This window comes from Oryzias latipes, chromosome 16 (assembly GCF_053564925.1).
Source record: "Oryzias latipes strain Hd-rR chromosome 16, Olatipes_Hd-rR_3.1".
Classification (NCBI taxonomy): domain Eukaryota; kingdom Metazoa; phylum Chordata; class Actinopteri; order Beloniformes; family Adrianichthyidae; genus Oryzias; species Oryzias latipes.
The window spans coordinates 19,394,939-19,408,452 of record NC_136252.1 but is presented as its reverse complement, the minus strand read 5'-3'; the positions used below and the strand labels follow the sequence as shown (position 1 = coordinate 19,408,452).

The window sequence follows — 13,514 nt, the reverse complement described above, 5'->3', positions numbered from 1 at the left end:
TTTTTCTTTAAAATTTCTATTTGGACAAAGACAAGAAGTGGACAAATAGGGAGAAAATGTTCACCCCCGATGATGATGAATCTAGAACACTTCTTAGTTTCCTCCGGTTGGTGCATTCCTCACAAACTTTACGGAAGGTTGCCAGTTGCTCCATTCGTTTTTTTTCTGCTGGAGTATATTTCTTTTCATGACCGGTGTTGACCGTTGACTGAGGCCCTGCAGCACGTGAGCACATGCTGCAGTGACTCAGATGGTGGTGGGAGAGCAGAGGGTGCACACCTGGAACAGCTCCTTGGAGGTGCTGTGAGAGCAGAGGCATGTGAGGAAGTAGTCCACGCATCCTGCAGAACAACAGGCCTAATCTCTGGGCTCTGTAGGGACCGTGAGGAGTGAGTGCTAATATGAAAGTCTGGACATTCTCTTGAAGGTAGAAAATCCTCCTCTGCACTTTCAGCAGTCCACGGTGGCTCAGTTTTACATTTGATTCGGCTCACCTGTAGATGGGGAATAGTTATATTCACAGGTTGATGGCTGTTTTGTGCCACATTTTCTGACTGAAAAGGCTTAAATGTTTATGTGTCTGAAATGTTTTATCATGCTGTTCTGCAGGAGCACACGCGTGTGGGTGCAGACACGTCTCAGGACATCCAGCTCTTTGGGATCGGGATTCAGCCGGAGCATTGCATCCTGGATCTCTGCCCAGATGGTGATGTCACTCTCACATCCATTGGGAATGCCAGGTGAGGTGTCTGTTCTTCTGCCTGTCCTCAATGGACGACTTCTTCTGAAAGCTCACCATGAGCTCATTCCTGAGGAATCTTTTGATCTAGGTTCATAGATTTCTATGTCAAAACTATGTTTATTTCCGTCTGCCAAAATAGAATTCATGTTCAGTCAGACGGTTTTCCTCTTTTAAAGCTGAAGATTAGATTAGATCTGTCTGTATTTTCCACAGGACTTGTGTGAATGGTGCCATAATTGATTCCTCGGTGCACCTGTGGCACGGAGACCGTATTTTGTGGGGAAACAATCACTTTTTCAGGTACAACTCCTCTTATTTTTGCTGCCAGTCGCTGAAACTTCATGAAAGTGCTGACTAGATATCGCTCTGATCTGTAGGATAAATCTGCCCAGACGAAAGCGGCGGGACCGTTTGAAGGAGTTGGAGAGAGCATCTCCCAGGGAGAGCTTTGTTGAGGCAGATGTGGAGACAGCCAGCGAGGCCTCCTCTGAGCAAGACTACAGCTACGAGTTTGCCCAGATGGAGGTCATGATGAAGACTCTTGGACACAATGGTACGTGGTGGTGAGCAGACAGGGGGTTGCCACGTTTTTGTTCGCTTGGTAATATAATATAGCAGATGTCTCTGTGCCCTCCTATGCAGACCCCATGCAGAATGTGGCCCAAGTGTTGGAGAAGCAGTACCTGGAGGAGAAGAGGATGGCTTTAGAGGAGCAAAGACTCATGTATGAGCGAGAGCTGGAGTCGCTACGGCAACAGCTCTCTCCTGAAAAGATGCCGCAGCATCAGCATCATCGCAGCAGCAGTGAGCGACTGACCTTCCCAACACACACACCGCATGGCAAGATGCCGGTGTGGACCGAGGAGAGGTCAGAGGAAAACACTATTAATGCACGCCATGAGTCTATCTTCAAGTCCTCATTGAATGTACATTCAATGAAAGAGGTATTCATCCTCCTCAGTGAATGCCTGCCTTGTAATGCATGACTGTGTCCGTTTGCCTGCATGTGTGGGAACCAGGGATGAGCTTTTTCGTCAGAGTCTGTCTCGGCTCAGAGAGCAGGTCGTCAAAGCCAACACTTTGGTGCGAGAAGCCAACTTTTTGGCTGAGGAGATGAACAAACTCACAGACTATCAGGTCACTCTTCAGATTCCTGCTGCCAACCTCAGTGCCAACCGCAAGGTAGGCTTGCTCACATTTATTAAATGACAAATAAAATCTAAACCTTTCTTTTTCTTTTTTTTTTTAAATGCGGAAGCCACTGAACTACAAATAAAAATATTTAAAAACTTGATTTCTTTTCAGCGTGGAGCTATGGTGAGCGAGCCAGCCATTCAGGTGCGGAGGAAAGGGAAGGGGACCCAGGTCTGGACCATTGAGAAACTAGAGAACAAGCTGATAGACATGAGAGACCACTACAGAGACTGGAAAGAAGGCACAGAAGAAAGGGTTAGACACTGAAGACCTTTGAAAGAAAATAAAGGAACACCAAATAAAAATTACCAATTTTTTTCTCCAGCATTACAAAGGAAATGGTAAACAGCCGGATCCGTTCTATGAGGCGCACGAGAACCACAACCTGATCGGAGTGGCCAACATTTTTCTCGAGTGCCTTTTCCATGATGTGAAGCTTCAGTATGCTGTCCCCATCATCAGCCAACAGGGAGAGGTGAGGGCTCACCACTCTGTCACAACCTGGTGTTCTCAGCTCTCATGTTCGTTTCCAAAATCAAATAATTTTTTACGAGTCTGCGTCAAGCGAGAAGTTGTAAAAAATTGTACACAAAAAAAAAAAAAATCCCACTTTTCTTTTTTACACAGGGAAGTACATTATTAGATTCCAGCTGCTGCTTATCGGTTCTTTCTGAATGAATGAACATCAACAAAAAAGAGAATTACCTTAAAAGTAGAAGTTATTACCCTGTAAAACTCATGTGGAAACTATGTTATGTTCACACTGCAGGCTGAAACGACCCAATTCCGATGTTTGTTTGTTTTTTTGCCCCTATGCGACCTGTATCAGATCTTTTCATGACAGTCTGAACGACACAGATCCGATCTTTTCAAATGCGACCCAGGCCACTTGGGTATGTGGTCCTGAATCCGATGCGTATCAGATCTTTTGAAATGCGACCTCCGTCTGAACGGCCAGGCCACATGAATCCGACCTGTACGTCATCGATATGCTACAAAAGTCATCATTCTGCGTTGAAGTAGGCGGGAACGAGAAAATAAACATCAATCATGGTGGACAATGCTGCTGAGAGACCAGTCAGTGGAAGGGAAGCAAGGTCCCCGATTTGATTAATATTTGGGGTGACAGCTCTATTCAGGCCAAACTCCAGGGCTCTTATCGCAACGGGGCGATTTTTAAAAGAATGTCCGAGCGTGGTGTTGAACCTTTCCCGCAAAGACTTTTCCCCCTTTCCAATAGTGGTCAGAAGCGCGGGGGACCCAGGGCGGATTTTCCTCCTGGGTTCTCTTCCCTGTTCGGACCCTCAGATTCTCCAGAGCAGGTTAATCAAGAGTCAATATCATTTATTCTGGGGGAAGCCTTTTTTTATTATTGTTCTCCTACCTCTTAAACACAGAACATAAATGCGTGCCCCCACTGCCCAGCTCATTCCCTGCTCTGCGCTGCATGCGCTCTCTCCTCTCTCTTACACACACACACACACGAACGCAGCCCCCAGCACATACACATCCCCATTCCACAACAGTGGGTACAGACGATCCTGGCTCCAATCCCTTCTTAAAATGAGAAAATTGTTACTGTGCTGCTCCTTTGTAAAAATAAATTTAATAATGCAAAAAGAGCTCTGCTGTTGACAACACTGTTGTTGATATCCATTGTTAATGTTAGCTACTTCCGCAAACGAGTGACGTCGTTCACCGTTGAGTACTCTTCTGCGCATGTGGGTCACTTCTGGGTCATTTCACGGTCACACAGGAGATCACAAAAGTTCGCATTTAATTGGAACTGTAAACGGCCTTGAAAAAAAATGGGATTCTTTCAAAAAATCGGAATTGAGCATTAAGCCCTGCAGTGTTAACGTAGCCATAGATGTGGAAATTCTTCAAATATATTTTCAAAGCTTAATGATTCACTGGCTGTTAGGAGGTTATTTACCAACTCAAATTTTGTTCCTATAATCTAAAGTCCCTAAAGTTTGAAGTTGTGGAGAAAGAAATGCAAGAAACTGGAGACTGGACAGAAACTTTGAATAGTTAACAGAAAATTGGCCTGGAAAACTACACAAGTATTATAATTAATTATAACAGTATACAAAAGTTATTTTTTCAAACTTCCTCAATTCAAGAATTGCTAAATATAGACAATACATTTAGAGAAATCAATGCTGCATTTATTGTTGCATATATTGCATATGACATTTATGTTTTATCTGTATCGCCTCACCATAACCCTCCAGAATTGATGTTTGTTTCGATTTGAAATACAAATAAAGTCGCTAAAGTATTTTTATTTTAATATGTTGATTATACTAAATAAGCCAAGCAGGAGGAATTTCTAAGTGGAAATATAGCTTGAAGTATTTTTTGTTTTATTTTTAAATTTCAAAATGGGTCAATTTGACCTAGAACATAACAGGAGGGTTAATCAAACCCTTGGTGTTTATGAAGATATCCAACTTCTACACAAATTGATAAAGTAAATAAATTCTGGCTGTGTTTGACTGCTGTGTGAACAGGTAGCTGGCAGGTTGCACGCTGAGCTGATGCGAGTTAGTGGAGCCGTCCCTGAGCGCCTCTCTGGAGGAGATGACTCATCTGAGAACTCCAGTGAGAGCAGCTGCTATGAGGTTATGGACACCAATGGAGAGATCGTGGTCATGGCCAAGAGGCTCACCTGCAGGGTGAGAACTTCTTCTTCTCCTGGCGTCAAAAACTTCAGAAAGAGATGAAACCTTAACCCGTCTGTGCTTGTGTCGCTGCTGTAGGTGCGGATCAGGGAGGCCACAGGGCTGCCGCTCAACCTTTCCAATTTTGTCTTCTGTCAGTACACTTTCTGGGATTATGGCGAGCCCATTGTGGTTCCTCCCATGGTTAGCCCTGACAGACCCTCCCCTCTTAGTCCGGATGCTCAGTTCACGGTCCAGTTTGATCACTGCAAGGTAACAAACGGGAGGCGGTATTCGCTTGACTTGAACTCCTTCCTTCAAACCCATTTCGTCTTTTTATCGACTTTTAATCCAGGATTACGTAGTGCCCGTAACAGATGAGTTCTTAGAGTTTATATCAGATGGAGCGCTGGCTATAGAGGTGTGGGGCCACCGCTGTGCGGGGAAAGGACGCCCACTGTGGGAGCTGGATGCACTGGAGGCTAAAACCCGGACCCTCAGAGACAGGTCTGCATTTGTTCACACCTCTGTACTTGCTCTGTGACTTCATTAACCCGAGTGTTTTCATGTTTAAGGTGGAGTGAAGTGTCCCGCAGAATCGAACTGTGGGCCTCCATTCAGGAGCTGAATGAGCAGGGCGAATACACCTCTGTGGAGCTGCAACCTGCTAAAGACATCAGCACGGGAGGAGTGTTTCAGCTCCGACAGGTCAGAGAAAAACCCAGACACTGTTCTGCTCAAACCTGCCAGCCTACACTAACCGCTGGCAATGAAATGCTGTTTTTGAGAGCAGGGTCACTCCAGGAGGCTACAGGTGTGTGTGAAGCCAGTCCAGAACTCGGGCACTCTGCCTCTGCTGGTGGAGGCTGTGCTGTCTGTTTCTATTGGCTGTGTTTCTGCTCGCTGCACCAAACTACAGAGGCCCCTCGACAGCTACCAGGTCTGTAACATGCACCCTGTGCAGCCTTTACACATTACCCAAAGACATTTCAATGAGATGAGCAATATTTATTTTTCGCAGCACTAAGTTGTTTCAGCCAACTAATGTTTAGCAGCTCTTGGGTTTCATCTTAGGTGACTTTTCTGAACTAAAATACATTAAAGATTTCTTTGGATCAGTCGAAGGGTCTTGCCTCTTTTGAACTGGTTTCTTCACATTTGACCAAGTGTCTTCTCTCCTACCAGAGAGAGGTGGAAGACGATATGGATAGTTATCAGGTACCCTCTAAGTCTCCTGCTGTTGCCCCCCCCCCCTTGCAGCATGAAGGAAACCCACTGACTGTGTTTTTTCACAACACCTTGTATTCGTGGCAAAAAGTCTGCTGACTAAAGAAAGTGTTTTTATTGAAACCGATGCACACTTGTAGTTCTCAACCACCCCAGCCCTGCTGTGGCAGTCCCCCCCAGTCGGCGCAGCACGTCTGCCCGGCTTTCTTATTCATGCTGCCGTTTGCTCATCACAGCTGACATCATTTCAACGCCACTGCATGGCTGCATGATTTCCCAGCACTCTGCATGGTGAACCCTTTGCAGCTTTCAAAAGCATTGTGCGGTTGGATTTAGGGCCTGTTGAGTGCAGTGGGGTGTGTGTGTGTGTGTGGGGGGGGTATCTGCTGTCTGTGGTTCTCTCAGGTAAGAACTTGGGAAGCTACAGTTGTATCTGAGTGTGTGACTGTGTGAGTGTGTGTTATTAAGGGTTGAGACTTTTTGCTCTTGTATGTTTCCAGGATTGGTCACTTTACTGCCCGGTCAGTTGAAGCTTTGATTATTATCCTTTTTTACCAAGTTTGGTTGTGGAGAAGATAACCTGCTCTATGTTATTAAAGACTCACTTCGATTAAAAAGTGATTTTTGTGTTTTTCTCTGATGATGGATATATCTACGAAAATTAAGCTCAAAACTGCATTTGTGAACATTTTTTATTTGAGTTGTTGTGAATCAGGAGCAGACGAAAACAATGGCGTTGAAAAAAGCTTATAGTCATTACATAGAAGCTACAATTGGCGGGCCAAAAGCTCCCTGCTCCGCTCTGTTCTGATGCAGCCACTCGAAGACGACTAAATCCACGTACGCCTTTGTTTTCCTCGTCTGAGCTGGCATCTGGCTTAAAACTGTATGGCTGGATAGCTCAAACATTGCTCGCCATTTTTGTTGCTTCCGGTGATGTTAGGTTGGGGGTGTGAGGGGCTGTAAGCTAGCGGGAGACCACATAAACAGATAAGCGATAGAAAGAGAGATACAATAAACAATACACCAAAAGAGTGGGATTTAGTTAGGATATTGAGCTTCATAAACACTCAAACCTCCCTGCGAGCACTTCTCTGCACCACCATCTTTCTCACTCATCCGGCTGACCTTGATTCCAGCGTCTGTCTGCTTCCAGGAGGAGGATCTCAACTGCATTAGAGAGCGCTGGTCAGACGCCCTTATCAAACGCCGCGAGTATCTTGATGAGCAAATCAAGAAAATCATTAACAAACATGGTAAGTGTGTTGACAGTTGAAAGAACATGATCAGCGTTTGAGATCAAAACGTTCCGTTCCCTCACCGCTCGCACCCAGAAAAGTCTGAGGAGGACATGGAGCGGGAAGCTCGGCTGGTGGAGCAGTGGGTTGGGCTGACTGAGGAGAGGAATGCAGTGCTGGTACCCACACCTGGAAGTGGCATCCCTGGAGCTCCTGCAGACTGGTAAGGAAAAAAAAATACTTTTTTCATAGTCCTTTGTTTGCTCCAATCTAACTTTCTTCATCTGCATAAAGGAACCCGGCTGCAGGGATGGAAGCCCACATTCCCGTCCTCTTCCTGGATTTAAATGGTGAGTTACATGGATGCTTTCATTCGAGGGTTCTGCTATGCAAGCACTTAAAAAAAACACCTTTGTGCCCCCAGCGGATAATCTGACCGTGAACGAGCAGCTGACCGGGCCACACGCCGCCGGCGTTAACTCCATCCTGCCCAAAGAGCACGGCAGTCAGTTCTTCTATCTGCCCATCATCAGGCACAGTGACGAGGAGGTGAGCCAGAACTTTACTGCCCTTATGTGGCCAAAAAGAGAACATTGTTTAAAAAAAAAAAAAATGCACCAAAAATGCTGTTTGAAGTTGAAGGTTGAAATTAAGAATTCAGTTGGTTGAGCCTTTAGGATAATTTCCTCTGGAAGGTTCAATTTTCAGTAAATTATTGAGCCACAAAAAAGCACAGAAACCGCACGAGGCAGTTTGGAAATAAGAAGAGAAAATAAAGAATTACCTAAATGTAGGACACTGTATTGTTGTGCAGAATGGTACTACCTCTCCATCCTTTACAGGTTAACATCTTCAACCAAAAGTTAAACTTTATTGCTCTTAAACTATTTCTTATGTCTCTCAAGTTGCAAATGACTTGAAAAATTCTGCCTAGAAATCTGGGTTTTTGAGCCCTGCTCTCGTGTCACAATTCTCTCACTTTCACAAATCTAGACAGGTCCGTCACAAATCTGCCCAGTGAAAAAGGTTTATTGTAAATAAATGTGACAGACACCAGTGAAGGAAGAAACGAAGAACCAACAACGCATACCATCGTCCTACGACAGAGTATTACGACTACCAGAAAAATCCATTTATGAGAGTAAAGTCGTCAAATTATGAGAAAAAAGTAATAATTTTACGAGAATAAAGTTGTTATATTGTGGAAAAAAAGGTTAAAAAATTTACGAAAATAGTCGTAATCTCGCATAAAAAAATTAGGGTCAATATTCTGTGATAACAAAGTTTTATTATTTTAAATTTATGAATTGAGAATTTACTAGATTGCAGTCATACATTTATGAGGCAAAAGTCTGTTTACAAAGAGAAATATAAAAAACAAAAAAAGAACCAATCTTGAGCTTCAGTATGAAGGACATAGAGCACATTGTAAGCGGTTCCTTCAGCGGTGGCTGCACAAAGTCTTTTTGTGAGTCAACATTGACTTATCACAAGTATAGGACATTCAAAAGAATGTTCAGGCAAGGAGCATTTTCAGAAGAAGATTCTTTAGCCACAAGAAGTGGATTTCCAGCAGGTGCACCGTTTACGTCTGCAGTACAGTTCCAGACACATGATGACACATGGATTCCTATGATAAACTAAAGCCTTATGGCAGCACCAGAAATGGGTGCATTGATGGATTTAGTAAAGTGGATGGAGGCTTACATAACCAGCATGGCTATTTCCTTGTAAGATTACGAGTATTTTTTTCCTCATTTTACGACTTTTATGCTCATAAACGTATTTTATTTTTATAGTGGCTTTATTACCTGTCGTACCATCCAGGAAAAGCTCACGTCATGTTTTTCTCAACAGTAAATGTCCGTTTTTTCTTTTCTTTTTCCATTTTTTGTCAGACACTTGAATTATTTTCCTCCTACAAATTACAGTCATACCACATTTTGATTACTATAAATCTTTTTTTGTTTTGGTGTGTGCAAGTTTGTGGACAGGTGCTACCACGTCACCTCTTCAGGAAGGGGGGGATTTAGTGAAGCCACATTTTAGCTTTTTAGTTTTGCTTCAAATTTTAAGTTTATCATCAGAATTATTTGGGGCTGCGCGGTGGAGCAGTGGTTAGCGCTCTTGCCTCACAGCAGGGGACCTGAACCAGAACATCAATGAGGGACCTTTCTGTGTGGAGTTTGCATGTTCTCCCTGTGCATGCGTGGGTTCTCTCCAGAGACTCCGGCTTCCTCCCACCATCCAAAAACATGCTCCATAGGTTAATTGGTTACTCTAAATTGTCGGCAAATGTGTATGGATGTGAAACTGAAAGGGGACAAAACGGGTTTAGAAAATGGATGGATGGAAATAGATAATTTAAAAGTTTAGCCAATTTTTCCATCCAGTCTCCCAAAAAACACAGTTGTGAATGATACCTGTGCATATGATTAAGGTATCTTCAGTCTTAACTTTCTATTAAAAATGTTCTTTTGTTGCCACATAACAGTCTTTTTGATCAGTAAAAGCTGAACAATGCTGCAAACTAAATTTAAAATACTGATGTGTTCTTCAGTCCTCAAAAGGTTTAAGTTTAAGGCTGCTGCAGCACCTTTAAGACACCACAACATAAAGCTCTGTACTATCGCCTCTGTGAAACATGGTGGAGGGAGCATTATGATATTAAAAGTATTTAGACATTTTGGGAGTTAGCATTCAAATGTATTATTTTGGTAAAAAATATAAATAGATTATGTTTTAATTTTACTTTTATGGTTTAGGTGAACATTTTTGTCACTTTTAATGAAGAAATAAAATCTTCCCAGTCAAAACTATCCTCTAAGAACTTTCATGTTTATCTTCTTAGTGGTTTAGAGAAAACTAACATTTTTTGGTTATTGTAATAGTAAAATGAAGCATTGAAAAAGAAAGTCTTAATGACAATACTTGTCTCATCCACCAGGTGCTGGCGGTTTGCTCCTGGGATTCCTCCATCCATGATTCTGTTCACCTGAACCGGGTCACCTCACCAAATGAGCGCATCTACCTGATCATTAAAGCCACGGTGCAGCTCAGCCACCCCGCCTCCATGGAGCTGGTGCTTCGCAAGAGGATTGCAGTGAACATCTACAACAAGCAGGTTCATACTGGAAGGGTTGAAGACAGTCTTCCTTCAGTAGAGGAGGCATCAGCGGCTGATGGGATGTTCTTCATTGATCAACGTGGTTGTGATTCCCTTTCATGTAGAGTTTTACTCAGAGCCTCAAGAGAAGAATGGCCCTGAGGAACATGCTGTACTCCTGCGGGGTGACTTATGAAATCGTTTCCAATATACCAAAGGTACAACTCTTCTCAAACTGGACTTTATCTAAATGTGTAGCATGCTGTTCCTCATCCCCTGGCTCTGTTTCATCCAAAAGGCCTCCGAGGAGCCAGAGGAGAGGGAAACCTTGGCTCTCATGGCTGCACGTGCAGACAGTGAAGAAACTCAGGATGGAGAAACCTACATTGAAAAGTACACCCGGGGGGTTCTGGAGGTGGAGAACATCCTGAGTCTGGAGAGGCTAAGACAGGTAGAAGATGATGGTTTGGCTAAATGTAGGTCAGACAGTCAGAAAGTCAGAACCTGATGAGTCAAACAAACTGATGGCCTCAGATGTGCTCCTGAAGCTGCTTTAGGCTTAATTAAGAAAAGGGGGAGTAAATTTCCCAGCAAATGATAGGATTGCATATTCTGATACTTCATACATTTCACCACTTCAGTAAAAATTAAGGATGGGGTGACCTTAGGGTCTTCACTTTTTCTGCAATATAAGAAGCCCAGATTAACTCCTAAATGTCAGGTTTTCTCGTTCTAAGTTGGTAAGCCCCTGTGTCTTTGACAGTGTTTTCCCAAAACCACATTACTATGTTTATCGCAAGGAAGTGCAATCTCAGACCACTGCCAAAATCTCTTTGCTTGTACTTTTTCTTTTTCCAGTTCCAACTCTGGAAAAAGAAAAAGTACAAGACTCTGTATGTATAAAAATAGATGTTTTTTTCTTTCAGCCCTCATGCTTTACGTTTAAAAATAATCAACAAACTGCAGAAACCGACAAAAATGTGTTGTTCGCAGGCCGTGACGGTGAAGGAAGCCCTCGCTGCTAGAGGGAGACATTTGAGAAGAAGCATCAGCACCCCAAATGTACAGCATGTAAAAGCACAACCCTTACTGCGCTGTATCCATGTGGACAACAAGCGTTTGACCTTATGAAACAGATGACCTCTTGTTGCTCTTTTTAGGCATCGTGTAGCAAAACCGACCTGACTGGCTGTGAGGATGAAGACTGCAAGGCACGTTAAACATCCTTTGGCACAATTTTAGACTCATTTTTTGCACAGATTTCTTTCTCTTTCATTTAAACTTGGGTTTAGAAAACACTTTATTGTGTGTGTTTTCATTATGTACACACTGAAAGTCATGTCAGTACATCTACTCTTAAATGAAAAGAAATCTGTTCTTGATTTTTTTTTACCCGGCTTTGGATCATTTGGCAAATTATATTCTTGATTAAATCTGCATGTTTTTCTACAGAATCACTACGAGCATGTGGACAACACCTGCTGTCACCCTCAGGAGGGCGCCCTTTGCACCACACCTGTCAAAAACAAGGAGAATGGAGGTAAAGCAGACACTTTGTAGCAGCCCTATGAAATGCTGGGCCTCCATGCAGGAAAACTTACCAAGCTATCCGTGCAGGCGTGCCTCCAGAAAGTCCTACTATTTTCAGTGTGAGCCCCTTCAAAGTCCTTTCGCCCCAGCCGCCGAAATTCCTCAAGTCTTTACTTCCTGTCAAAGAGGAGAACAAGACAAAGAAGGCGCAGGAGGTCCGGCCGCTGCTGGGACAAGAGGTAAAGAGGGATCACTTTTTTTTTTCTTTCAAACACATCTCAACAGTTTTTTGTCTATTCAGCGTCAATCCAAGTTTATTTTTGCTTTTGCTTTAAAGCACTTTTTTTTAACATCCAAACTTTATTGACTTTAACGAACTCATTACATCCTCCATTTCAAACCTCAAATGACCTTTGCATCACAGAACTTGTCAGAAGTTAACACTGAAGCTTTATTTTGTGCGATAACAGATATTTTCCAGATAGATTGTGGCTCTGTCCATTTTTTTTATTAACTGTTTTGCTAATAGAAGGTGGTGCAAGGACTTAAAGTGACAGCAAAGAAAAAACTGTTCAGACATAGCCATCAAAGCCATGGAAAAATAAAAAAAGGTGTGCCAGCTTTCGCTTATGAGGTAAAATCCTGTCAAAATCTCAAATCCCACAAATGCAGAGCAATAGTTGACCCATTACATTCACTCTTATTTACTGGATAGAAGCTAAAGCAGATTGCAGAAACAGTCTGTAAAAGACTACCTGGCAGTTTAAGTTTGGCAGGAACTGGGTTAACCTTTGATGATTGTATTGTTCTCATTTTTAGGTGGTGAGATAAACTTCAGTTATCAGACAGGACTACACATTTCTCTAAAACGCTTTCTTATGGTTTACAGATTGTCATCATCTCACCACCGTGTATCCTGTTGCACATGAGCTGTGTTCCAGCTCTCACTCACAGAACAAAAACCTTTACTTTTCTAGAAGTGGCTATGGTTGACGCTCTGCATTTTTCTTCAATAAACATTCATTTGTTGTTGCTCGTTTGGGCCAAATTTGCAGAGCTATAAAATGTTAAGAGATCAGACGAGAGTTTAACTGCAGTCTTTAAGGCACTCCCACGAGATAAAAAGTTCTTAACGTTTAGGACTCCTCAGGCCCTGGTGCCTTGTGATGCATCCAGCTGCATGTCACTAACTGTGGAACTGAGCTCCATGCATGTTGTGTGTGACTGTGAAGTGTGTGTTGTTCTGACCCGTCAGCAGAGCATGCGCTCATGTGTGGACAGCCCTGCACTGCTCCCCTCTCCCTGCCCCTGGCATCGACCCAGGGCAGGCAGCGAGGGCCACTGCAAGCCTTCCACCCCCACCAGCAGGCAGCTCAGCCTCACACTGCCACACACTGCAGTAAGTGCTACACATGCACGCAAACACTGGTTGGCTAGTACTCAGCATGGAGAAAAAACAAAAAAATCAAGGCTTCCCGATCAAAAGTGAAACATTCTAACAATTTGAATACAGTTTTGATCTCCGGACTTGAGTAAGTACAAAAAAAAACATTAAAGTGAGTAAATAAGCCCTTCCAAACGTAATTAAGAAGCATGTTTGGAAGAATTTAGCCAGAATAATAAAAGTAACTTTTGTCTTTAACAAATGGAATGCAAATCAGAAAACTATGCAGACAAATGCTTTCTTCTCAACCTTCTCTGCAGAGCTTGCATGAACTCACAGCCTCTAATACAGCTTTTTTTCTCCATTGTGCCAAATCTAGGCAGCAACGTTTGGAAGAAAATTGGGAATTTCAGTTAACCCCTTAAAC

General features: G+C 43.1%; 1 protein-coding gene and 1 long non-coding RNA gene across 16 annotated transcripts in view; one reads left to right on the top strand and one right to left on the bottom strand.

Annotated features, from left to right (window-relative positions):
• The window catches only part of kif13a (kinesin family member 13A), a 37,065-nt gene that overhangs the window by 20,137 nt on the left and 3,414 nt on the right, over nucleotides 1–13,514 (top strand). For 2 of the 15 annotated variants that reach the window (XM_078932804.1, XM_011485184.4), the window contains exons 14-38: nucleotides 610–740; nucleotides 956–1,042; nucleotides 1,120–1,295; nucleotides 1,385–1,610; nucleotides 1,762–1,924; nucleotides 2,048–2,191; nucleotides 2,262–2,411; nucleotides 4,453–4,617; nucleotides 4,702–4,875; nucleotides 4,958–5,109; nucleotides 5,178–5,310; nucleotides 5,396–5,542; nucleotides 5,788–5,820; nucleotides 6,986–7,085; nucleotides 7,164–7,290; nucleotides 7,362–7,417; nucleotides 7,492–7,616; nucleotides 10,015–10,191; nucleotides 10,299–10,391; nucleotides 10,472–10,624; nucleotides 11,167–11,235; nucleotides 11,334–11,384; nucleotides 11,626–11,713; nucleotides 11,791–11,942; nucleotides 12,959–13,102. In XM_078932804.1, the coding sequence (XP_078788930.1) occupies nucleotides 610–740; nucleotides 956–1,042; nucleotides 1,120–1,295; nucleotides 1,385–1,610; nucleotides 1,762–1,924; nucleotides 2,048–2,191; nucleotides 2,262–2,411; nucleotides 4,453–4,617; nucleotides 4,702–4,875; nucleotides 4,958–5,109; nucleotides 5,178–5,310; nucleotides 5,396–5,542; nucleotides 5,788–5,820; nucleotides 6,986–7,085; nucleotides 7,164–7,290; nucleotides 7,362–7,417; nucleotides 7,492–7,616; nucleotides 10,015–10,191; nucleotides 10,299–10,391; nucleotides 10,472–10,624; nucleotides 11,167–11,235; nucleotides 11,334–11,384; nucleotides 11,626–11,713; nucleotides 11,791–11,942; nucleotides 12,959–13,102 (3,216 nt within the window). Of the gene's footprint in view, nucleotides 1–609; nucleotides 741–955; nucleotides 1,043–1,119; nucleotides 1,296–1,384; nucleotides 1,611–1,761; nucleotides 1,925–2,047; nucleotides 2,192–2,261; nucleotides 2,412–4,452; nucleotides 4,618–4,701; nucleotides 4,876–4,957; nucleotides 5,110–5,177; nucleotides 5,311–5,395; nucleotides 5,543–5,787; nucleotides 5,821–6,985; nucleotides 7,086–7,163; nucleotides 7,291–7,361; nucleotides 7,418–7,491; nucleotides 7,617–10,014; nucleotides 10,192–10,298; nucleotides 10,392–10,471; nucleotides 10,625–11,166; nucleotides 11,245–11,333; nucleotides 11,385–11,625; nucleotides 11,714–11,790; nucleotides 11,943–12,958; nucleotides 13,103–13,514 lie in introns of all 15 variants that reach the window. The other 13 variants (XM_011485183.4, XM_011485182.4, XM_078932806.1 and 10 more) reach the window with 8 other exon arrangements.
• Nucleotides 6,666–7,289, bottom strand: LOC110016651 (uncharacterized). Its single transcript, XR_002291966.2, has 3 exons — nucleotides 7,151–7,289; nucleotides 6,958–7,048; nucleotides 6,666–6,796 (listed from the first exon to the last, which is right to left on the bottom strand). It is a non-coding gene; the product is annotated as an uncharacterized LOC110016651 (long non-coding RNA).